The 25,791-nt window shown below is 37.5% G+C and overlaps 3 protein-coding genes and 1 long non-coding RNA gene across 5 annotated transcripts; 2 read left to right on the forward strand and 2 right to left on the reverse strand.

Annotated features, from left to right (window-relative positions):
* Window positions 1-2,108: 2,108 nt before the first annotated feature.
* Window positions 2,109-3,027, reverse strand: LOC126624076 (uncharacterized). The gene is made up of 2 exons (XR_007623982.1): window positions 2,824-3,027; window positions 2,109-2,489 (listed from the first exon to the last, which is right to left on the reverse strand). It is a non-coding gene; the product is annotated as an uncharacterized LOC126624076 (long non-coding RNA).
* An 833-nt stretch (window positions 3,028-3,860) lies between these two features.
* LOC126622630 (uncharacterized) lies at window positions 3,861-5,108 on the forward strand. The gene is made up of 3 exons (XM_050291397.1): window positions 3,861-3,896; window positions 4,412-4,471; window positions 4,545-5,108. Exons 1-3 carry the CDS (start codon window positions 3,861-3,863, stop codon window positions 5,106-5,108), a joined length of 660 nt encoding a protein of 219 aa, XP_050147354.1.
* A 2,813-nt stretch (window positions 5,109-7,921) lies between these two features.
* Window positions 7,922-8,380, forward strand: LOC126622631 (uncharacterized mitochondrial protein AtMg00810-like). The gene has a single exon (XM_050291398.1). The coding sequence runs from the start codon at window positions 7,922-7,924 to the stop codon at window positions 8,378-8,380; it is 459 nt and encodes a 152-aa protein (XP_050147355.1).
* Window positions 8,381-9,806: 1,426 nt separating this feature from the next.
* On the reverse strand, window positions 9,807-11,117 carry LOC126623919 (uncharacterized). Of its 2 annotated transcripts, none has more exons than XM_050292893.1 (3): window positions 10,869-11,117; window positions 10,324-10,702; window positions 9,807-10,077 (listed from the first exon to the last, which is right to left on the reverse strand). In XM_050292893.1, exons 1-3 carry the CDS (start codon window positions 11,005-11,007, stop codon window positions 10,023-10,025), a joined length of 573 nt encoding a protein of 190 aa, XP_050148850.1. In that variant the 5' UTR covers window positions 11,008-11,117; the 3' UTR covers window positions 9,807-10,022. The 2 variants fall into 2 exon arrangements, with proteins under 2 accessions (XP_050148850.1, XP_050148851.1); XM_050292894.1 differs by having other exon boundaries at window positions 10,878-11,111.
* Window positions 11,118-25,791: the final 14,674 nt, after the last annotated feature.

Here is a 25,791-nt window from a genome sequence, read left to right on the forward strand (position 1 = left end):
CAAGGGAATATTTATTTTCTTTTATAGATATTAGGAAGTGGAGAACCAAACACATAATAAGGGAAAACCTATTGAACCTTGAAGAGGAGGAGGAGCAGGAACACCGCTGGGAGATTGCTTGTGAGGAGGTTCATCATCGGAGGTGGTTGTTGTTGATGAGAAGGAGGAGGAGGAGGTTGGTGCTGGTAGTGATAACTCATTGTTGGTGTTCTCTAGATCGATTTTGTTGATTAATGAAAATGTAACCTTATGTAATTTTTTTGCTTTTAATGCAAAACGCTAGGAGATGTGTTTTCGTTGGCCAAGGAACCAAAAGAAATTACTCTCCATCAAATAGCAGCTAACAAAATTATGTTTTAGTTTTGACACGCTGGATTGTTTAAGGTTAGGAACATGCAAATGGAAGATGTGAAATTGGTATTTGATAGCTTAAGTGAATTTTAACATGCAAATGGGAAAAATCTAAAAATAACTCAAGGTTCAAGAGGGTGGCTTTATATGGCCACTTTGTGGCGCTAGTAATCTTGAGAAATGGTATCCGAATTTCACCTAGAGAATGAGAAAGACCTCCTCAAAATGAATTTTGTATTGTCTCCAATATCTTAAACAACTTTATTGTTTGGAACAAAATTGAATAGTTGAGATTATATATTATACTTTCTTCCTCTTCTTCCCTTATTTCGTAATGAACAATATATGAAAAAGTCACACAAATTTTCAGCAAAAAACAGTCACATAACTGTTGCTTACCTCCACACAATTCACATGCTTCACTTCTTAAACTCATAATGTTATAGCATACATAGTTACATACTATTCTTCTTCTTTTTCCTTGTCAATAGCTTTTTTTTAGGGCAAAATGCCAAAAGCAATCTTTAGAAATGGTATCCGAATTTCACCTAGAGAATGAGAAAGACCTCCTCAAAATGAATTTTTAATTTTCTCCAATATCTTAAACAACTTTATTGGTTGGAACAAAATCGAATAGTTGAGATCATATATTACACTTTCTTGCTCTTCTTCCTTATTTCGTAATGAACAATATATGTAAAAGTCACACAATTTTTCAGCAAAAAACAGTCACATAATTGTTGATTACCTCCATACAATTCACATGTCTCACTTCTTTGACTCATAATGTTATTGCATACATACTATTCTTCTTATTTTTCTTTGCCAATTGCTTTTTTTTTTTCAGGACAAAATGCCAAAAGCAATCTTGAGGAATGGTATCCAAATTTCAGCTAGAGAATGAGAAAGACCTCCTCAAAATGAATTTTTAATTTTCTCCAATATCTAAACAACTTTATTACTTGGAACAAAATTGAATAGTTGAGATCATATATTACACTTTCTTCCTCTTCTTCCTTATTTCGTAATGAACAATATACGAAAAAGTTACACAATTTTTCAGCAAAAAACAGTCACATAATTGTTATTTACCTCCATACAATTCACATGTCTCACTTCTTTGACTCATAGTGTTATTGCATACATACTATCCTTCTTCTTTTTCTTTGTCAATTGCTTTTTGTAAGGGCAAAATGCCAAAAACACTTGCATTAATCAAATCAACACATACATGAATAACAACATGCCAACAAAAATTGACTTGAAAAAACCCCTTTGTCAATGTTTATTTTGTTGATGTGATGTCCTCAAAATAAATGGTTAGATTGGCCCAAGTGCTACGTTCTTTGATGTATAAATTGATAAGGTTCGTGGCGGTGTCGTCATCTCTGGTATATATTTACCCTTTTCCTGTGCTATGTGTACGTAATACTATATACGCATCAATCCTCTCACTTTCCAACTCATTTTCTACCTTCTTCCGCTCTCTTCTTTTGAATACTATTTTCAACAACCTAATCAATTAAAATACATAGGATAAACGATAATTGTCGAGCAGCCATATAGCGTAATCTCTCTTGATGCGCTCGGCTTCCACAAGGTTGCCTTGGTTTGGAATTGAGGTGATTTTAAAAAAAATGGGTATAAAAAAAAATTGGAAGGGTTTTTGCTGTTTGGTAAACTATCAAAATCAACTTTATTTCAAAGTTGTGTATGAAAATAAGCTCAAAACCTAAAGCTGCAAATCTTCCAAAAACAAGGGTGAACAGTAAATCTTTAATGAATTTTTCAATAACCCCAAAATTGCCCTCCTTTCCTTACACTTTCAGATTGCCTCTTGCACAACCTGAACCAGAAAATTTCAATCCTAGATCCCTCTCGTTCTCTCAGTGATCTCTCTCGTTCTCTAGGCTCGGCATCCTTCCTCAAGTACTCGGACAGCCTGACGGTGGTGGGCATCTCCTTATGCACCGCCTTCATCTGCTAGGCGATGTCATGGGTTCTCATCGACAACTCTCCAGCTTTCTTGAAAATCCCCTATTCTCCTCTTTTGAGAAGGTCACCTGCCTTGCCGGCAAGTAGTCAATCTTCCTGATCTTGATCTTCTCCCTCATCATTTTCTCCAATTCTTCCTACCCCTTCAGAATTCAGAAACAATAATTCAAGTAAAATAAAATAAACCAACCATTTCGAACTTCCACATATATATATATATATATATATATATATATATATATAAATGTCCACAAACTCAAAAACTACCTTATATTCTCTGGGTTTCTGATAATTTTAAGGATTATTGACCACAAACCCTAGCATTTCAAATCTAAATAAGTAAAACAAAACCTAGATCAACCCACCAACCACAATCAACTGTCCAATATTTCATATCTACCATAAATAGAAGAAGAAGAAAAAAGGAAAACCATACATAAATTAATTACTGGACCTTTCCTCTGTTTTTTTGTTTACCTTCGTTGGGGTGGTTTCAGATCTGAAGTTTTGGTCCTACAAGGAAATTTGCAGAGCAATGAAAGCCAACAATTTTGGAAAGAGAAGGGGAGAGAGAGAGAGAGAGAGAGAGAGAGAGTTGGGCGCTGCTGGTTGTTCAAGAAAGGAAAGGTTGAGAAATTTCTTTCCCATTTATGGAAATTTCCCATTGTGCCTTTTTCTATTTTTTTTTTTTGGAAATTAAGGTAATAAAATCAGGGGACCGATCACCACCGTTTAGTTTATATGTGGACCGATCACCACTGTTTAGTTTATTATCGGTTTTATTCTTCATTAGCCACTGGTTGTGCAGTTGACACGCAATTGCCATTTTTGAATAACCAAAGTTATTCAAAGAGATACAGAGACACACACAAACACAAATATGCATGTCTTTGTAAATTGTATGTGTTTGTGTACCATAGCGCATAAAGTGTGGGTTGTTGGTTAAGGTCGGTTCTGTTTGCACCTAATCTCGATTAATGAATGAATTATTTTCAAGTATATTAACAATATTGTACTAATGAATCATACTTATTCAGTTTAAAATATTTCAATTGAAGTAGTTTGTCATACTAATTAATATTTAAGAAAAAATTTAAAATATTTTTCTTTTAAAAATAAAGTATATTTAGTAATTCACCTTTATTTATTAAGAAAATTAAATTAATGGCACATCTAGTATTATACTCCTTTTGGTCATTTCACATAGTCATAGCCGTTTTACATAAAAGTACCAAACACTATAATACTGCACTTTTACAAAAGCGTTTACCAAATATTCTGCTGTTTTATTTTACAGCTGCTTATTCTCACAACACAGCAGAAACAGTTTTTTTTTTTTTCAAAGCATAGCAATACCAAACCAGCCTATAATGTAGCCGGACATATATGGTGTCTACGTTGAGATCGCCCGTCAAGGCTCGGCGAACTTCGTCCAGTACTTAAACCAGGCAAAGGCACCCCTCCCTGGGACCACTTGAAGCCAGGGTAGTTGCTCAAGCATCTGCGCCAGCAAGATGCGTGTTTCGATTGTCGAGAGAGCTGTGATGATGGTTTGTTCCATCTTAAGGCTCTACCCCTGCAAATGTGTTAGAGTATATAACTAAACCATCAGGATTATGACATTTGTCATAATATCAAAGGTTAGATTACAAGAGTTGGTTAGTCTATCTTGTACGGATAAGAGATATAGTTAGAAGATAAGGATCATGTAATAAGATCTCATCCAATATATGTGGGATTGTATTTGCTTAAAAACATTAAGTGAAATATATGAAAAGATTTCCTTCTCTCTCTAAACTTTGACTTCTCTCTCAAACTATTATCTTCTTCTCTACGCCTCTATCTTCTTCTCTGTAAGTTTCTCAATGATCTTATACTATGGTTAACATGGTATCAATCGCCCAAACAACATAATTGCTTCTTCGATTCTGGTTTCTTCTGCTTCCGCTTCATTTCTTGTATCTCTGTGATTTCTCTGTGAAATCTGGGCTTTTTCTCGTGCCCATTTATGTGTCTCGTGTCTGTCACTTCTTGCTTACCAAGTGTTTGTTCTTATTTCTTACAGAAAAATCTTCATAATGGTCACGGCAAATCAACTGCAAATTTTGCAGTCTCTGATAATTGGGTTAATTTCTTTTGTCTCATCCTCAGTGTCGGTTAAGTTGGATGATTCCAACTATTTTCAATGACATTTTCAGATGCAATTGATGCTTGAAGGCTATGGGATTATGGACTTTGTTGATGGTACAAATTCATGTCCTTCCCAATTCTCATCTCCTGCTTCAAGTGAGTTTGAGGTTACATCCACTGCTTCTAATTCAAGAATCGAATCAGATGCATACAAAGTCTGGAAGATGCATGATAAGGCTATTATGCAACTCATCACTGCAACACTGTCATTTGTTGCCATTTCTTGTGTCATTGGTAGTACCAGTGCTAGAGATTTGTGGGTTCGACTTCAAGAACGGTTCTCGACTGTTAGTAAAACTTTAATCTTTCAACTCATGTCTGATCTTCAAACTATCAAGAAAGGTGCAGATTCTGGAACCCAATATCTCCAAAGGATTAAAGAAATAAGAGATTACCTTGCTGTAGCAAGGGTTAATTTTGAGGATGAGGATATTGTTATCTTGGCCTTGAATGATTTGTCTTCAGAGTACAATACATTTATATGTGTAATTTGTGGAAGGGAAAATGTGAAATCTCTTAAAGAATTTCGTGCTCAATTACTTGCAAAGGAAGCCATTATTGAGAGTAGCTAATGTCTGTCATTTCCTACTGCAATGTATGCAAAAAACCATGATTCTAATTCTGGTGTTTCTTCTTCTGCTTCTCAGGGAGGTTTCAATTATGGGTTTCAAAATACAAATGGGTTTCATGGCAATTCTGGTGCTTCTTCTTTTGGATTTCAGGGAGGTTTCAAGTCTAAGTTCGAGGGCAAAGGTAAAAATGGGAATTTTCATGGACACAAATTTTATAATCATTAAGGACAAAGATACTATAATTCTAAACCTGTTCTTCATGATTATGCACCTGGCATTCTTGGCAATCATTCTCAAAGTAATAATGGTGTATCATCTCCTAATGTCATTTGCCAATTAAGTTCTCAACATGGTCACATTGCTGCCACATGTGTTTATACAAATACTGAATCTTCTGAGAATTGCCAAATTTATGATAGGGACAATCATACTGCCAAAACTTGTTTCTATAGAAATAAAAACAAACCTCCGCAATCTCAAATGACAACAACGCACACTACTTTTCTTGGTTATCTGCAGTCTCAGTATGTGAACAATATGCCTTCCATGATGAATATGGTTCCGTCCAACATGTCTCCTATGATGAATATGATGTCTCAAAATGTTTCTCCATCCATGAATGCCTCTACTTCTTATGTCATGCCCTCCATGCCTTCCGCAATGTCCAATCAAGTCTCTCCACAAGTTTGATTGACTGATTTTGGAGCAACCAATCATATGACAAATGATCTTAGCAATCTTTCTCTTGCATCTCTATATCCACAAAATGAGATTGTTCAAACTGCAAATGGTGAAGGTTTGCAAGATTCTCACATTGGGAATTCACTTCTTAGGCCATCTTTACAGCCTATTAAATTGAATTCAGTACTTTATGTGCCAAAATTGTCTCATAATTTAATGTCAGTTCATATAATATGTCTTGACAACAATTGTTGGTTGATCTTTGATGCGTATTGCTTTTAGATTCAGGACAAGGCCACAAGGAGAATCTTGTATAAAGGGCTCTGCAACAATGAACTATATCCAATTCCTTCTTTCCCTACTTTACAATCACACCAATCACCTCAATTTCAAGCTAATCAAGCTATTGCCTTCCTTAGACATACTGTGAATTCAACCTTATGGCATTGCAAACTAGGTCACCTTTCAAATCCCATTACTTCTCTTATACTTAGGAAGTCTAATGTTGTTGTTAAACAAAATATGTCTCCTATTGTTTGTCAAAGTTGTTTAGAAGGAAAATTTAGTAAACTTCCATTCTCTCCTGCTTCTGCAAAGTCTGTAATACCCTTTGAAATTGTGCATAATGACTTGTGGGGACCTGCACCTAGTGTATCTGTTGATGGTTCCAAATACTATGCTATCTTTGTTGATGCGTGTACAAGATTTTGTTGGCTTTTTCCATTAATCAATACATCAGACATTTGTTCAGTATTTGTCTCTTTTTATCAATTTGTCTTCACTCAATTCTCAACAAAAATAAAAATATTACAGAGTGATTGGGGGGGGGGGTACATTGGTAAACCTATGCAATCTTTTCTTGCAAAACAAGGCATTTCTCATAATAAATCATGCCCTTATACCCCTGAACATAACGGTTTGGCTGAGAGAAAACATAAACACATAGTTGAAACTGCTATAACACTGTTACAAAATGCCAATTTGCCTTCTAAATTCTGGACTTTTACATTTCAAACAGCCATCTATTTGATAAATAGAATGCCATCTCCAATTCTCCTAAGTAAATCACCATTTGAACTTTTGTATTTTGCCATTCCTGAAATTCACCATCTTAGAGTTTTTGGATGTTCTTGCTTTCCACTTTTGAAACCCTATAACAGCAACAAATTACAACCTAAGTCTGCAAAATGCATTTTTTTGGGATATGCGTCCACTTATAAATGTTACATATGTTATGAACTAAACCATGGGAAAATATACATATCAAGACATGTCATTTTCAATGAAATTGATTTTCCTGATGGATCTTTTAGTTCTAAATCACGGTGTCCAACACAAGCTGGTGTTCTTACCACTTTACCTGTTGTGTTCCCTAACTTGGAAAATGTCCTAGTTACACCACCAACAGTTCATTCTTCAACACCACTACATAATTCATTACCTCCACCACCCATCCCACCACAGTCCATTGATATACAAGGTTTTCCACTTCTTGTGGTACCTGAGTATAGTTCTGAAAGTCTTTCAGTTGTTCTTGAAATTTCACCACTGAATCTACATCCTATGCAAACTCGATCTAAGATTGGGATTATGAAGAAAAAAGCTCTCTTTGCTTCTGCAAATAGTTCAACAGTGGTAGATTGGACTACTACCGAGCCTGCTACATACAAGTCTGCCTTAAAGGTTCCACTGTGGTTTAATGCAATGCAAGAAGAACTCAATGCTCTTTATTCACAGAAAACATGGAGTTTAGTTTATCTTCCACCTCACAAGAATTTGGTTGGGTGTAAATGGGTGTTTAAAGTTAAGAGGGATGCTGATGGGAATATAGTTAGACACAAAGCTAGGCTAGTTGCCAAGGGCTTTAGTCAAGAAGAGGGTTGGATTATAGAGAAACTTTTAGCCCCGTTGTAAAACCGACAACTGTCAGATTGATTCTCGCTCTTGCAGCTTAATTAAATTGGCCTTTGAGACAACTAGATGTGAAGAATGCCTTTCTTCATGGCACATTGCAAGAGGAGGTTTATATGTCTCAACCTCCAGGATTTATGGATTCTAAACATCCTTACTTGGTTTGTAAATTACATAAGTCTCTTTATGGACTTAAAGAAGCTCCAAGGGCTTGAAATGACATGTTTACTCAGTTTTTGCCATACTTGGGTTTTACAAACACTTATTCTGATTCCTCACTGTTTGTCAAACATGTTGATGGCTCAATTGTGATTCTTCTCCTATATGTGGATGATATTATAATTACTGAGAGTGCCACTTCTGCAATACAACAGGTCATTACAGATTTGACTAAGGAATTTGATATCAAGGATCTTGGTTCTCTACATTTTTTCTTGGGTATTCAAATCTCCAGAACTTCAAATGATTTATTTTTGTCTCAAGCGAAATATGTTGTTGATTTGTTGAAGAAGATTGAGATGATGGATGCTAAACCTGTAGCAACTTCATGTTTGCCTTCCAATAGGCTTCTTAAGGATGATGGACATCCCTTTAATAATCATGCCCTTTATAGAAGTGTTGTTGGTGCTTTGCAATATCTTATTTTTACGAGACCTGACATTGCCTTCTCTGTGCATTAGGTTAGTCAGTTTATGCAAGCACCTATGATATCTCATTTCACTGCAGCAAAACAAATTTTGAGGCATCTTAAAGGATCTCTGTCACATGGGATTACTTATAGCAGAGGTGAGTTGATAATTAAAGCCTTTAGTGATGCTGATTGGGCTGGGGATCCTAATGATCGGAGATCCACTACTGGCTTAGTTGTCTTTCTGGGAAACAACTCCATTTCTTAGTCTTCAAAGAAGCAGCAAACTGTATCTCGATCATCAACCGAAGCTGAGTCTAGAGCATTGTCTTCAAGAACTGCAGAATTAGATTGGATTCAACAGTTGCTTACATTTCTGCAGATCAAAATTCCTTATACTCCAGTTCTGTTTTGTGATAATATGTCTGCCATTGCACTCTCCTTCAATCTAGTTCAACATCAGAGGACCAAACATATTGAGATCGATGTTCATTTTGTTAGTGAAAGGGTGGCAAGCAAGAAGCTTCTAGTACATTTTGTTTCTTCCCAAGAACAGTTTGCAGATATCCTTACTAAGGGGCTCAGTGCACCTCTTTTCAGTACACATTGTTCCAACCTCATGCTTGGTTTCTCCAAACCTGAGCTTGAGGGGGGATGTTAGAGTATATAACTAAACCATCAGGATTATGACATTTGTCATAATATCAAAGGTTAGATTACAAGAGTTGGTTAGTCTATCTTGTACGGATAAGAGATATAGTTAGAAGATAAGGATCATGTAATAAGATCTCATCCAATATATGTGGGATTGAATTTGCTCAGAAACATTAAGTGAAATATATGAAAAGATTTCCTTCTCTCTCTAAACTTTGACTTCTCTCTCAAACTATTATCTTCTTCTCTACGCCTCTATCTTCTTCTCTGTAAGTTTCTCAATGATCTTCTACTATGGTTAACAAGATGGGCGATTTGCGCATCTAGGGTTTGCTGGCCCATCGGAAGGGTAGCCTCCGGCTACGGTGCAGGCTTCGACGTGAGCTCTGATGTGGGGTTCCCGTTGAGGCCATGGAACGCGGGTCGGGAAATCAAAAATTGGTCTTTGCCGGCTAAAGTTGGTTTTTCCCCGTCAAAAATTTATTTCTTAGCTAAAATTGTAGGCTTACATGGTCATCCAGAAAGCTTATTTTTTTAGTGAAATTCGAATATTATAAAAATAATTTCATTTGAAAATATATAATTCAACAATTAAATTTCTTAATATTTTTCTTTTGGTTTTTACAACTATCCTCCATGAAGATATGAACTTTGCTCCCCTCTTCAATTTTATTATTTATATTTCTCCTTGGTGTAAAACTTTTTATAAACATTGTCAAGCGAGTGAGGGCTTTTCCTCAAGCATTAGATCGAGCATATTATTTGCTCACAGTCACAGATAGATATTCCTTCTCCATCTCTTTAATTTCTATCCATGCTCCTGATTCCTGATCAATAGCCTAACAAGGCCAAATTTAATTTATTTAAAAGATTCAAAATAAATAGTACCACACTCCCTTTTTTACTGTCATATGTTTATAGGAAGTGCAAATTGACACTCTAGAAGAATAGACAAAACCTAAATAATAGAGAAATATTTGGCAACTACATTTAGGAGAATAATTTTTTACAGAATATTCTCCGATGAAATAAGACTTCAATCACATTCCTCCCCATAAGCAATCCAACATACAGCAACAGCAAAGAGCGGCCAAGCTGCACCATTTATAAAATTGAAAGAAAAAAAATATTTAGAGAATTCACTTAATTCATCTATCCTCTTAAGATACCATCATGCAAAATATAGAGTATCATGCATAAGTTTGTATAAAATGGGTGAGGAAATTGTAAATATTAAGTCACGTAAAATGTCATTGACCGTTAGTTAAGAGCCAACACATTTTCGTATGCGTCCATACAAAGAGAACCAAAAAAAAAAAAGAAGAAGAGGCGTAAACATACCAGCCATTCAAACAACCCGTGCTGCTACTAGTATTGGTTTGCTGATGATGGACAGGTTGGGGGTGATAATGAGGGGGATATCCTGGAGGAGGATGGCCGTGCGTAGGATATCCGGGAGGAGGATAGCCCTGGGGAGGGTATCCTTGGGGAGGATAACCCTGGGGCGGATAACCTGGAGGTGGATAGCCTTGAGGAGGATACCCATGTGGCGGAGAATTTGGAGGAAGATGCCCACGATGTGGAGAACCCTGAGGAGGATAGCCTGGAGGAGGATAGCCATGAGTTGGAGATTGCCCTTGTGGAGGGAGGTATCCTTGCGGGGGATATGAAGGTGGTGGAGGAATGTCCCTGGGATACCCTTCAGGTGGTGGTGGATAACCTATTCCAGTATTTACAAAAGCCAAATCAAAATTAACGAACCCGTTATTGAAATATATAAATTTCAAGGTTATATTTCCAAGTAATGCATGCGAATTCAAGGAAAAATATGAATATGTACAAGCGATATTAGGGAGAGGAGAATCAAACACCAAATCTTGAGAAACCTATTGAACCTTGAGGAGGAGGAGGAGCAGAAACACCACTGGGAGATTGCTGGTGAGGAGGAACATTATTGGGAGGCTGTGAAGGAGGTTGTTGTTGAGGAGGAGGAGGAGGAGGCTGGTGTTGGTTGTGATCACTCATTGTTGGTGTTCTCTAGATCAATTTTGTTGATTAATGAAAATTTTACCTTATGTAATTTCTTGCTTTTAATGCAAAAAGATAGGAGGTGAGCTTTTGTTGGTCAAGGAACAAAGAGAGATTTATCTCCATCAATATCCAAAATCTAGGGAAGTTTGTTAATTCAAATTAGTCTACAGTAAATAGCGCGCAGCTAACAAAATTCTGTTTTAATTTTGCCACGCTGGATTCTTTTAAAGTGAGAACATGCAAATGGAAGATATAAAATTTGTATTTGATGGCTTACATGAGAATTTTAACACTTTGAAACTGTTTCAATATATAAGTTGTATTGAACTCTTTTAGATTTGCGATCTGAGACTTCACATTCTTCAACAATGATTAACATTATTGTATTGTTAAGACAGTTTCAAAAATGGTACACCACGTGTCCCTATATAAATGGTGGGTTATGTATGTTAAAAGATTAATAACTTAAAAATTAAAATTTTCCACCACTTGCATAAAAACACATGGTGTACCATCCATGTTTCTGTCACAACTAAAAATTTATCCATGATGTGATGCAAGGTACCGTTTGGTACGTGGGACGGGATGGAACGGAGTGGAACGAGACGTTTCGTCCCACATTTGGTGCGCCTAAAACGGGTGAAACGCTCTGTTCTACGAGACGAATTTTGGGTGAATTTTTGTTCCGCCTCATCCCCTGGAACGATTCATTCCACATCCGTGGAACACAAAATTATAACATCTCCGTCTCCTTCTTCTTCCTCCTTGTTTCCATCTGAGAGCATCTTTGCTTCCTCTCCGTTCTGTCCCGTCCTGTTTCGTCCCATCCCGTCCCATTCCGTTCCGTCCCGCCCCGTCTGCATATCAAACGATACCCAAGTGAACGTCTTTGGAAAAGCTGTCGTAAAGTTATTTTAAAAGGGAGCTTTAAATACATCTCCATTTTTCATAGGAGTGATTTTTACAAATTTTTTTTTTCTTCACATTTTGCACCCCTCATCTTAATTCTAGCTCTTAATTATCTTTTGACTTATTCAATCGAACAACTAAAAGAAAAAGTATGTTGAAAGTCAAAATGGATGTGCAAAATTTATTTCTATTTGAAATTGTTGGAGTTATATCCAAACAAATTATATCGTTGAAGAAAAAAAAAATAAATTATATAATAATAAAAAGAAAAGATATAATTTTAGGGAACTTTAACGAAAAACCATATTTTTACACTAAAAAATCAATCATGGTACTATTCACTTTACCTTTTATTTTGTTATTTTCGTTAAAACTCAAAGTTTTCAAGCTATTTTCATTAGTTTTTCTATAATTTTATTGGTACATATTGTGGGAGCAGTGTTAATCATGTTTTAGTCGTGTTAGTCCTGTATTCGTCGCATTTTATATATGTGTATCCTTTGAGTCATGATAACATGTCGTGTCTGGAATCGAAAATCTCAAATAGAGATAAATGAGTTTATATTACTGAATAGAGATAAATGAGTTTATGTACATGCTGTGAAGTTTGAACTGCTATTTGGATTCAGTGAGCTGTGAGCTTACTAGCAAATGCTAAATCATTTCATTAAACATGAGTCAATAGCATGTGGGCAGGTGATCACAATCGTACTTGTCCTTTTAAATTTGATGAAAATTTTCGATTTTCCGTTCATTGTACAACTTAATTCTTTGTCAATGGCTCGATTAGAAAAGGAAAAGGAATGAATTGGAATACAACAATATATTTACATGAGAGATAAGAAAATGAATTGGTATCGAACTCGATATTCACAAATTTTTTATTTAACCTAATTAAACATTAATAACTACTATTAAACTGTAGTACTAAGTGTCGGGCTAGAATTTTTCTTTTAGCCTAATTAAACATTGATAACTAGGACAAATTTTGAAATTTTAAAATAAAATTTCATAATTACGTAAATAAATAAAAAAGATTAAGGCATGATCTAGTTTGTTCTCACTGCCCTAAAGTGGTGGTTTATTTGATTTGATCTATCTATTAAACAAATTTTGAAATTTAAACTAATCTAACTATAAATTAATATGGTGGTGACCATCACCACTACTTTAGGGCAATAAGCAAAAATGCACTCTTTTGAGCAAAAATTGTTACGAGAACAAATAATTCACTCGACACAATTTCACCCTTATTCATCTTTACGAAGAGGGTTTCATTAATTTGAGTTCAACCCATTCCAGGCTGCGCGCCTATTAATTACAACTCTTCTTTTGGGAAAGGAATACCCTTTGATTCTAACATGAAAAATATGAAATTTGAGGATTGATATGTTTGTTTGATTTTGCGACTGCATCTAGGTCAAGCCCTAGATTGCCTACGTACCCTTTTAAGGGATCAAGTCACTCATAGTTCATGATTTTGGTATTTGGATTTTTAGTGAGTGAATGACCCACTAAAAGGATTTTTTGTTTGATCTATCTAGGTGAATTTGTTTGAATGAACCAGGGATTCGATTTGGTGCTTTGGTTTTGCAGTTATGTCTAGAATGTGAAATTAGATTGCCTACGTATCCTTGGCGGAATCAAACGGGCATAGTTCTAAATGTATTTGTTGGGATTTTGATGCCTTGTGCAGTTTCAGCTCGTGCAAGCAAGGAGCACTTGATATTTGATACAGCTTCGTGCTATTCGGCATTTGATATGGCTTCGTGTCATTTGAATGTTGAAGTGGCTTTGTGCTATTTAAAATTTGATGCGGCTTCATGCCATTTGGAATTTGAATAATTAATAGGCAAATGACCCATTAATTAGAATTTGAGTATAACAATCTGGAAGGGTTTTAGAGCCCTTGTATTGATTTCGAATGAATTTGGCTCAAATGAATTTGGAATTTGATTGAATGGGTGGGTGACCCATTGAAGAATTTTCATGGTTTTGTACAACTAGAATTTGGTTTATTCAATTAGCCCCATGATTTGGAGGCAAGCAGCTGCTATTTTGATGTGGTCTAGAATCAGACTAATATTTAGCATGGTGCATTTTGGTGGTTTTGGATGTGCTCCACTTTTGGCAAAAAGAATTGAATATTTTTATTGCCAGGTCATATTCACTTGATTTGTTTGGGCATGGCCTTGATTTTTTAAAGGGAACTTGATGGTGCTTTGACTTGTCTTGCTGCACTTCTTTTCTCCCCTTTTTTATGTTTGGTGTCGATGAGATGGGGTTGCCCATTTTTTTTCTTCCTTCCTTTTCTTTGTCTTGGGACCTCTGTCAATTTGTCTCTGTGCCTGTCACTTCGTTGTTGCCTTTTATTTTGACGATCCTGTGATCGTAATCATGATTGTTCATCGTATATCATGCGATTAGTTTTTGTTAAGTACTATTTATATTTAATTTTAAATTTTAAATAATTTCTAACCACACTATATACGATGAACAATCACGATCTCGAGATTTCTAATATCTCCAAGAAATGATCCTTGCCAGATCCTTTTCCCCTTTTATCCTTGCACAACAACATAAGTCCCTCCTTTCATATTGTTTAATGGAAATATAAAAGCAAGTGGCAGAACTCCACTTTTATCAATGCCTTTAGGCATTTATAGAAGAAAAAGAATCCCTCTGCATCTCTTCCACCAAATTCACATAATCAATGAATTCGAGCACTTGCAATTTGATTTAACGGCTAAAAGTAAAGAGTCTCTTTAAAAGTTATAATAACTTTAGTCGTTTGATCAAATTTTAAAGGCCTGAATTCATTCATTATGTGAATTTGGTGGAAGGGATCCGAGGATCCTTTCCATTATTGAAAGCTTTGCTCTTGGACTTTTGACATTAAGCCTTTACGTAAACAGTGAGCTATTTGCTTTGGTTTGGTGAAGCCTTCAACTTACTATCCCCGATACTTTGGAGGGAAAGAAGATTCTCTCCCCTCCTAATTTCTTTTCACTTCTCTCCCCTTCTACTTGAAGGGTTACCGTTAAATCATGTCAACATTTTATATTATTTTTTTTATAGAGACAATAAGATAAAAAACAATGTGTGAGAAAAGGGGAGGGAAGATGAGAATATGAGGGGAGAGAATCCTCTGTAGCAAAGCTTATTACCTCTATTCTTTCCTCACTCTTTGCTAGTAAGGAAATGGCCTTCCTTTCCATTAGCAATTTAGACAGCAGCTGTTACATGGCACACTTTGCACATTAGGAGGGACGGACAACGGGGACGAGTTACTTTCTTTGTCTTCATCCGCTGCAGATTCATGCTTGCTGCTGCTTTTCCATGTCGCATGTTCATGCTTATTGTTGTTGTAGTGTTTAAAATCTTCAAATTTGGGAAAACGGAGAGTTGGGGTTGCTCTTACTTTGTCTGTTTCTTGGAGGCCACAATATTTTCCAACTTCTTGGGAGAGGTACAACAACTATATGTTACAAGAAGATACTCGCTTAAGGGCTTGCGAATCTGCTTGTTAGGTTCGCGGATTGAAGATGGCGAATTGGCACAATGATGAAGTAGCAATTTTTCGTCTTTGGGCTCTTGACAAATGGGATTCCGTGGCTGCCTTCGAGACTCTGCAACTCCAAGGGCTTGATCACAATGGTGCCGCTGCCGTCATCAGCTTCGGTGCCTATTTTTCTGGCGCACCTGAGCAGCTTGGACATGTTGTAGCGGTTCAGAGGAGTTGGTGCAGCGGTAGGGTAGTGCTAGAGACATCGCCATGTCTTGGAAAGAATCTCTGTTAGGTTGCAGGGTGTTGATGACGGTAAAGGCGCAGCGACGGTAGTGCTTTTCTTTGTTGATGTCGCTGCTGGTACTAGGATCTTGGTGAATGATTGCAGAGAAGTTGAAGGTGCCGACAACGTGGCAGCTGCAGCTGTTGATCCCTTCCTCCATTGACGCGACTTTCTTTTGTTTCTTCTGGCTTTGTGCGACACTGCATCACTAAATCCATCTCCTTCAAGTCGCATGGTGCACAGACTCTTTTTGGAAGACCACCATTATGCGACACTGCATCATTAAATCCATCTCCTTCAAGTCGCATAGTGCACGAGCTCCATCTGGAAGACCACCGGAAACGACGGTTGGAGACGTGGCGCGACTTCTACTTCCGTTTGGGCTTCCGTCTGATGTCGGCGGTTGCTGTAACGTTAGGCAAAGAAGGAAAGGCTATTGTGGGTGCGAACTCGCAGATCGAAGAACGGTTTCGGGAACGGAATGGTTGCTGTAATGTTGCCGTTTTGTTGTTGTTGGCTGAGAAGCAAGTTGCATGCTAGGTTATCTGATTGGCAAACGGCTTCCGGATCGACGCGGGAGGCTAGGCATGGAGCAGGTGGCTGGGCAACGATGACATTGCGACCGAAAGGGAAGAAGTCAGTGACTATCCGGGCAAATGTCCTCGGTGTTTGCTGCGTGTGCATCTGTCACTGATGTTGCCTTGTTTAAAACGTCCTTACGTTGTTGACGAACCTCGAAACCATCGCTGGGCAACGGCGGCATCACGGCAAGAGCGGAGAACGGTTATTGGAACAGTGCAGGTGGTGGTGCATGGTGCCGATTTGGGGTTATTTCTGCATCTGAGAGTGTTGGTGTCTTAGGGGAATTCCCTTTGAGTTCATCCTTGCTGTCGTTGGCCATGAAGAGAGAGGGAAAGAACGGAGCATCAAGAGGTTGCTGCTGCATTTGCCAGGCTGGGGGTACCGAGTGAGGAAGAGAGAGCGAGAGAAAGAGAACTGCTGTGCGAGTCTTTGAAACCTCTCTGAGTACCCAAAGACTTCGGATGGTCTGGGACTCCATTGCCGTTGGTGAGCATGCATACTTGATTTCTTGACATAGGGATGAGACCGCTATGGGATTAATTCATCTTCTCCTCTGTCTTCTCGGTGGCTGCCAGTAAGTGCTATAAAGCTTTTTGGTTCTTTGGGAAAAGTGAGAGGTAGAGAGGGTTGAGGGTGTCGCAAAGTACCCCTCTCTTTATACCTTTTCCGCAAATATGGGACAAGACCAAAGATAAAGGAACAAAGGAAAATATAATGATAGTTTTTGCCGGACTGAGATCCTCTCCGAATCAGTCCCGTGGGGATCTTGCAGATCCATTGATCATAGTCGTTGGTATAAATCCAACGGCCAAAAATTTCTTCTCCTGCAATCACGTCGTCCGCTTTATTCCTTCTCCGGAGACTCCGTTTTGTCTCCCTGAAAGTCCCTCCCTTCACGCCATGTCAGTTCCTTTTCGCCTCTAAAGGTATAATCTTCATTTCATTTCCCTGTTATGCTTCGTTTCGTTGCCAATTAATCAATGAAATTTCCGAAGTTTTGAAATTTTATGAGTGGTTTAAGATTATGAGTTTCCTTCAATTTTTCTGGTAACCAAGGTTTTCTGTCTCCACTCTCCAAGGTTCTCTGTCTCCCCCCTTTTGATCATTGGGCTGCAGAAATTTGAGTATTTGGAGCAAGAATTTGCAGACGTGGGAAAAGAGAATTCTTGCAGACATGGGAAGAGGGAAGGGGAAGAAGCAGCAGAAAAAAAGAAAGAGGAGACGACCTCGTTTTGCATGAAACAAATAAAAAAAAAATTTGACCGTTGGATTTATATTGTGTGGTTGCGATCAATGGATCTGCAAGATCCCTACGGGACTAAACCGGAAAGGATCTCAGTCCTTTTTGACCTTTTCTTAGTTATTCTTGCCTTGTATTTCTTTGCCTCTGATTCCTTTTCCTTCTTTTTGTTTAAGCCCTTTTTTCTTATTTCCTTTTTGTGTACCTCGTCATTCTCCACTTGCACTATACTTTTCTGCAGTCTCTTGTAGGGGTGGGTTCGGTTTAATTCGATTCGGTTTTTTGCCAAAAACGAAACCAAACCGAAATTTCGGTTCGGTTCGGTTCGGTTCATTTTTTTTTCGGTTTTTTTCGGTTCGGTTTCGGTTCGGTTTCGGTTTTTTGTTTTTTTTTTCTTTCAAAAAATGAAAAACATTGAAATTTTAAATTTTAACGTATCCAACACAATCATAACACAAGCATTCTAACTATAATCAAAGACAATGAAAATAAACATTTAAAGTTGAACTAAAATCATCAATCAAGTCTTCCAAAGTCCAAACTAACAACATCACAACACAAAAATCGTACAAATGACTTAGAAAAGTTAAATTGTATGATGTTGTTCAAAGATCAGGGTTGTTTGCTTGTAACTGCATGTTGACAACTTGATTAGTAAAAGAAATGCGTGGGTGGATTTATTTAGTGTGTGTTGGATTCTTTTCCATCACAAATTCCCTAAGTAATCTACCCGAAATAAAAGTTTATAGATTCTGTTACATGTTATATGAGAGTAGATTTGGAAAAGAAAGCTGAGACAAAAGTAGACAGTGCTATGGAGATGGATGTAGGTACTTCAGGATGAGGTTTGGCTCCGGAACCTTATATGGGGGATAAATAATAGGTTAGGGTTTAAAGTTTTTATAGGACTTTTTTTTAATATTTTGAGCTTAAAGTTTGGCAACACATTGGGTTTAGCATATTTTAACTTACAAATTGGGTTTAGAAAATAATATCCAAAACAAATAATTAAATAAAAAAATTAATTTAATTAATTCGGTTCAGTTCGGTTTGGTTCGGTTTCTAGATCACTAAAACCGAACCGAACCAAAAGAATTCGGTTCGGTTCGGTTTTTTCAATTCGGTTCGGTTTTTTTGTTCGGTTCGGTTTTTTCAGTTTCGGTTCGGTTTGGTTTTCGGTTTTTTTCGGTTTTCGGTTTTTTGAACCCACCCCTAGTCTCTTGTTTTTCGGTTCACTTTTTTCTTCACCAAGACAAGTCTTAAAGCAACTCTAGCCCTCTCTAAGTGGCTGGCCCAAAACCTAAAAAAATAGGTTGGCACCCAAAACAACCCCCCCTAAAAATAGGCTAGCTCAAAGTCCAAGCCAGTTTGTAAGCCAGCCAAAAATGGACTAGGTGCGGAACCGGCCTATTTGACGTCAGCAAATGCTTGATATTTTTTTTCCGTCAGGCACATGGAAAACACGTGCACGTGGACGCGGGTTCCTGACAGCCAACAGACGACGAGCCCTGCGTTGCAGGCACACTAAAGGGGCTCAGGACATGGGTCACGTGGCGTGCTTCAGCCGTTGGATTTCCAATGGCTAATTTAATGAACTGTTGGATTTTCAACGGTAAAATGTTTTTGAATTTTAAACCCAACGGCTAATAATGTGGCAACATTTGGGCCGTTTGATTCCTAGATCAACGGCCTAAGATTTTTGGCCAAAAAACATACAAAAATTAAAAATTAATTTTTTTTTGCAGACATGGGAAGAGAGAAGGGGAAGAAGTAGCAGAAAAAGAGAGAGAAGATGACCTCGTTTTGCGTGAAACAAATTAAAAAATAAATAAATTTTGACCGTTGAATTTATATCGTGCAGTTGCGATCAATGGATCTACAAAATCCCTACGTGACTGATCTGGAGAGGATCTCAATCCTTTTTTACCTTCTTTTAGTTATTCTTGCCTTGTATTTCTTTACGTCTGATTCATATTCCTTCTTTTTATTTAAGCCCTTTTTTCTTATTTCCTCTCTGTGTAGCTCATCATTTTCCACTTACATTGTACTTTTCTGTAGTTTCTTGTTTTTCGGTCCACTTTTTTTTCTTCACCAAGACAAGTCTTAGAACAGCTCCAGCCCTCTCTAAGAGGCTAGCCCAAAACCTTAAAAAATAGGCTGGCACCCAGCCTAAAGTCCAAGCTTGTTTGTAAGCCAGCCAAAAATTGACTGAGTGAGGAACCAACCTATCTGACGTTAGCGAAGGCTTGATATTTTTTTCCGTCAGGTGCATGGAAAACACGTGCGGGTTCTCGACAACCAACAAACAGCGGGCCCCGCACTAAAGGGGTGCGGGACATAGGCCATGTGGCGCGCCTTTGGCCGTTGGATTTCCAATGGCTAATTTTATGAATTGTTGGATTTCCAACGGTAAAAAATTTTTGAATTTCAAACCCAACGGCTAATGATGTGGCAACATTTGGGCTAATCAATTCCTAGATCAATGGTCCAGGATTTTTGGCCAAAAAAATAAAAAAAAATATTAAAAAAATATGTCAGAATTCTTACCGTTTGCCACGTGTCCAATTTAGGGCTGCTGGATTTCAATTTTTCAAATCCAACGGTCCAGATTAATTAACTTAATAAAAATGATTAAAAATATAGAAAAATTAAAACAAAAATTTATTATTATTTTTTCTATAAATACCTAACCATCATGTTCTGACACACCCCCGACCCGGAATGTCCACCTGGACTCTGAATCGAGTTGTGTTGGCCATCACCCGAAGGTGACGAAGCCATAAAGTGTAGTGATATGGAAGATGTGAATTAATTTAAACTTAAAAGTGCCTAAGTATAAGAGTGCACTAGTGAGCGGGAATGAACCCATTTCACACGCAATGTCAGAGCATAAGTAAAGTACAGTAAGGAAGGATGAGAATTATACCATCAAAGGTAATCTCCAGTGCCAAGATTTGCCAAGAATCCTCGTCAATATGAAAGTTTAGTTACTAAAACCTGGAGGGGCGAAAAACAAGGGTGAGTGGGCCTAAAAATAAAGCTTTGTAAAAATATTTTCGAAAACATAATAACCCATCGCCGTAAAACAAGTACAGTTTCCAAAATATACATATTACGTATAGTAAGAAAATACTTACCGTAGCCTACAAAATTCCAGAATTCAACACGGCACAATATTTTGTAAATAACACATGTCGTCCATAATCACATAATCTCGTATAAGCAAACATATCATATCAAGTGCTCATCGACACATGTTGACACATGAGTTCATGCAGAGATATTCTAACATGAACAAGACTAGGTGTAATAATGATTTACGCTCTAGTACTACAATCATGTGAAGACTAGCGTTATGCGTAGCGTATACGAGTCCTAATTGCCTATAACAATCTAGGACAGGACTGACACCTACAATGTATCCAAAGTGAATGTACGGTGCGATGTGCACATACACGTGAAAGATTGGCCCTAGCTTGGGTGTGTACTAACACCAGTGCAGCAAACGATAAGCAGATAACATAAATATAATCATGCCATAGTGATTTGATAACTCTAGTCAACATAACATCATTCATAGCTGTAAATATAGTTATGGCATCAATAATAATGCGCATACCTGTGCATCCCGTAGGACATAGCATAACTTCATAATTTCTATCAATGTGCTAAATCTTATAAACGTCATGCTAATCTAGGTGTATTGTAGAAACTCTTTATGAAATGTATAAATGGAAACTAACAATTATATATATATATATATATATATATATACACACACACACACACACACTATATAAAAGAAAATACCCACTCACAGTTACTTGCGATGTCACATCCGTTCGAGCTAGGAAGCCGGAGTCTCCAATAGTAATCGCACCTAGACATAATATTGAGACCCATTAGTAAAACTTAATTAAAATGTTTGAATTTGAAGAAATGGATGGCGGATTCGGAATCAGCACGTCGAAATACGCTAAGGAGGGTCCTGAGCAATTTTCGTAAAAAGTCAACAATCAATTATGTTAAAACTTTCGAATTTCACTAAATAGGTGTCAAAAATAGACTCAGGACGTCAAAATTATCCTAGGAGGGTTTCCGAAAAAGTCAACACAAAAATATTCTAGAGAATATTCCACAGAATATTCTTAACCCATTTGGTAATTTGGCCAACCGGGTTTAATGGGTCATGGGTTAATGGCCCAAAGGTTTGGGTCGGGATGGCTGGTACGGATCCAAGCTTGGGCCTTTTTTTTTTCTCTCTTATTCTTCTCTTTTCTTCTTCGGCTGGTTGTTGCTACAACCATCGGGATTCTACCTAACTCCGACCACACGAATTCTTAACTAAACCTAGCCTTCCATTATATCAACACGAAGATCCAAGAACAAGGATTTGAATAGTACTATTGGTTTCCTCAGTCGTGGTCAGATCTCACTGGAAAATGGCTCGAAGGCATCGGGTTTTCACTAGAAAACTGGGGAGAGTTTCTCCCGAACTGATTTGCACCAAAACTTCGACATTTCTCTCAAATAAACCAAGAATCATGTACAAAACAGTGATCTAAGATGATTGTTGCTGATTTCAAAGCTTACCTTAGCGGGAATTGTCAAAAATCCGCCGTTGGTTCGTTAGAGAAACATAGTACAGTGACCTCCATCACTGTCGGGGTTCTAAGGTTTTAGTCTGGGTTCAAGACAAGGAAGAAGGGGACGATGGTGGCGGTGAAGTTTGTAGTAGAGAATGGTGGTGGTGGTCCAGCGAGTTTCACGGAGGGATGGAGAGTTAGAGTGAGAGAGATAAGGAGAGCTTGAGGGAAAAAAAGGATGAGAGGGGGAGGTAAGGGATGAAAGAGAAAATCATGGCAGTCGACGATGGTCCATGATTAGTCTTGATGATGGTGATTGCTGTTTCGGCAAGAGTGTGTCGTGTGATCTCTGCGTTTGCAGAGAGAGAGAAAAAATGTGACTAATGAAAGAGAGGCCAAGAAAGTGGGAGACACGGAAGAGATGGAGAGATAGGGTGTGGGCCCCACTTGGCACACAACTCAAAATCACTAATGAAAATACAGAAAAATATCTCCCATAACGTGAATTTACCAAAACGCCCATCACGCTCCATAGTTTGTAAAATGTTCATCGTTACTCCAAATTCAGTTCCGTTTGTGCCTACGCATTCGTATCATCACGTACTACGCAAATACACCAAAATAACAAGTCATACATCTCTCTAAACAATGGTCAACGAAGGTCAAAATCTTTACCTCTAGGGGCATTTCTGTCAATATTATCAACCTTACACCTTACACCACATTTCACCTTACACCTTCCACCTTACACCACATTTCAATATTTTCAACACTTTGAACCAAAGCTTTCATATACTTTTGTGTGGAAAAAATGGCTACTTGGACGGTCATCGAAGATGTTACGTTGTGTGATTGTTGGGTTCAAATTACTTATGACCCGATTACGAGTAATGAGATGCAGTTGCGAGCACTTTGGAGTAGTATTACTACAATGTTTAGAGGCTTGGAAAGGACACAAGAGGTAGTCAAGATCTTCAAGGTCATTGGAAAAAAACTCAACAACTCACTTACTTGTTGGAAAAACGCCATCTCTCATGCTTCCACTAATATGAGTAGTAGCAGAAGTTTAGCAAATCAGGTGACAATATTTTTATTTATTTATTTATTTGTATTCCACCCACATCAATATTTTTATATATTTATTTGTATTACACTTGCATTTTATAATATTGTCTTATCCCACATTTTATAGACACTTCAAGCACAAGCATGGTACAATGCGAACAACAAAAACAAATCATTTAATAGATGGGAATGTTGGAATGTTGTCAAAGATTGTCTTAGATACAAACTTGTGCCAACCAATCCAGAAAGTTGTCATGCACGACATCCCTCTAAACAGTTCGTCAGAAGCAGACCCTGACCAAAATTAAGACGATACATTTGAAGAGCGGGAAAAGACGCCTGAAGTAATGTCGGAGCCGGCTGGTCGGTCCGTCAGACCTTAAGGTAAAAGGGCGGCAAAGAAAAAAAAGAGTTCTACCAAGAATGACTACATAAAATATATGGATGAACTTGGTCGCCAAGGTGAACTAACCATGGCGTGGGACACGGCTAGAGATGAGGCAAAAGCTGCGACTATGCAAGCAATCTTAGCAGCTACTGAGAGACGTTATGCAGCTAATGAGAGACAAAGAGAACTACTTAATCGAGAAATGGAGATCCTTAGAGAAAAAAGGATGGCTCAAGCAGATCGTGACACTATGAACAAGCCTCTAGTAGGAATGTCTCTGAATTCTAAATATTTTTGGACATCGGAAAAAGATGACGTGGTGCAAAGGAGGCGTGCAAGAAACCAGGGAACAAGTGGAGGAGGTTCTAGCACCGAAGATCCTAGCTACCCTGACTTTATATAATTTCTAATTTATTTTTGTACTTTATGTAATTTTTTATATATTTTTAGTACTTTATATAATTTCTTATTTATTTCTAGTACTTTATGTAATTTCATATTTATTTCTAATACTTAATGTAATTTCTTATTTATTTCTAGTACTTAATGTAATTTCTTATTTATTTATAGTACTTTATGTAATTTCTTATTTATTTCTAGTACTTTATGTAATTTCTTATTTATTTCTAGTACTTTATGTAATTTCTTATTTATTTTTAGTACTTTATTTAAACACACCAAATAAAATTACTTAAACACACCAAATAAACTACAAACTTTATTCTTCGACCACAAGCTCCTTTTAAGTTTATTCACCTTGTTTCAATCCCCACAAATGCTCAATCAAGTCACTTTGATGGCTTAAGTGCATGTATGGTCGTTGCATTGAAGTGTACCGTTCAATGATCAATTGATTGTAACATCCATCAGTTTTCAATGGCTCATGTTGCACGGGATCTTCGATGCGATCATGAGCACAATATATACGTGTTCTGAAATTGTTCATCGTGTCCGGCTCGTATTGATCGATGGCATCATAATCATACTCATCTTCCACAATGATGTTCTGGAGAATGATACACATCATCATGATGGATCGAAGAACTTCTACATCAAACAATCTAGCAGCAGCCCTGACAATCGCCCAACGAGCTTGTAGGATACCAAAACAATGCTTCACATCCTTCCTACACCCCTCTGGACATCTTGCTAAGTGTTTTTCCTTTTCACTCGGTGGATGTGGCACTGTTTTGACAAACAATGTCCACCTTGGGTAATTGTCGTCTGCTAGGTAGTATCCTTCATCGTATTTATGTCCATTGACCCAATATATGACTTTTGGTGCTTGTCCTTGTAGCACGTCATCGAACACTAGAGATTGGGCAAGGACTTGAGGTCATTTTAAGCTCTGGAACACCAAAAAAAACATGTCAAATTCATGTATCAAATGATGCCACCGCTTATAAAATGATACTTTTGGCTCATTTTTTTGTTGACATAAGCTCCTTGCCACGCACTTGGACAGTTTTTCCAGGTCCAGTGCATACAGTCGATGCTTCCAATCATGCTAGGAAAGCCTCGCATCTCACCCTTCTTCAAAAGCCTTCGTAGGTCGATTGTCATGGGTTTCCGGAGGTACTCATTGTTGTTGAGGGCTTCGATTGCAGAGCAAAACCTCATCAGGGACTCTAGAACAGTTGATTTTCCTATCATCGTAATCTTATCCACTTGATCTGCAGATGCTCCATATGCAAGCATCTGCAAAGAAACAGTAATTTTTTTTCTCAGGAAGAAGACCTAGAACATGAAAAACATCCTTTTTTTGCATAAAGTATGGATCATGGTTGCAAATATCAGTCATGATTTTGTTGAACAAACTTTGTTACATTCTAAAACGACGTCTAAAAATATGATCAGGGAATACACTGTTGGGGATAAAATAATCTTCCCAGAGATCATTACCTTGTCTCTCCCTCTTTCTATCCAAGTTTGCAGCATGTCTAGGTTTGAAGATCTGACCCACAACTTGCATGACAAGACGGGAATGTGAAACTCTCTGCCTTCTATGTTCATCATCATCTTCCTCTTCCATTACGAATGCCTCATCTTCACCATCCTCGAGATTGAATGATTCTTCCTGTTTTTCCAACAATTTTTTTTTGTTGCTCATCGATTTCATACAATCTTCTTGAAAAAGACATTGTAAGAACTCAAGATTTAAAAACAGTGAAGAAGGATTCTGAGCTAGTTTGAATTTGGTGTATGAGTTAGGATGGA

This window comes from Malus sylvestris, chromosome 5 (assembly GCF_916048215.2).
Source record: "Malus sylvestris chromosome 5, drMalSylv7.2, whole genome shotgun sequence".
Lineage (NCBI taxonomy): Eukaryota > Viridiplantae > Streptophyta > Magnoliopsida > Rosales > Rosaceae > Malus > Malus sylvestris.

What these genes read in the sequence shown, in the direction of transcription:
- LOC126622630 (XM_050291397.1), top strand. Translation starts at nt 3,861, where the DNA reads ATGCGTGTTTCGATTGTCGAGAGAGCTGTGATGATG. An exon ending in TCGAGAGAGCTGTGATGATG is followed by an intron (nt 3,897 to 4,411) that starts GTTTGTTCCATC and finishes TATTTCTTACAG; the next exon opens with AAAAATCTTCATAATGGTCA. An exon ending in TTGCAGTCTCTGATAATTGG is followed by an intron (nt 4,472 to 4,544) that starts GTTAATTTCTTT and finishes TGACATTTTCAG; the next exon opens with ATGCAATTGATGCTTGAAGG.
- LOC126622631 (XM_050291398.1), top strand. Translation starts at nt 7,922, where the DNA reads ATGTTTACTCAGTTTTTGCCATACTTGGGTTTTACAAACACTTATTCT.
- LOC126623919 (XM_050292893.1), bottom strand. Translation starts at nt 11,007, where the DNA reads ATGAGTGATCACAACCAACACCAGCCTCCTCCTCCTCCTCCTCAACAA. An exon ending in TCCTCCTCAAGGTTCAATAG is followed by an intron (nt 10,703 to 10,868) that starts GTTTCTCAAGAT and finishes ATACTGGAATAG; the next exon opens with GTTATCCACCACCACCTGAA. An exon ending in ACGGGTTGTTTGAATGGCTG is followed by an intron (nt 10,078 to 10,323) that starts GTATGTTTACGC and finishes TAAATGGTGCAG; the next exon opens with CTTGGCCGCTCTTTGCTGTT.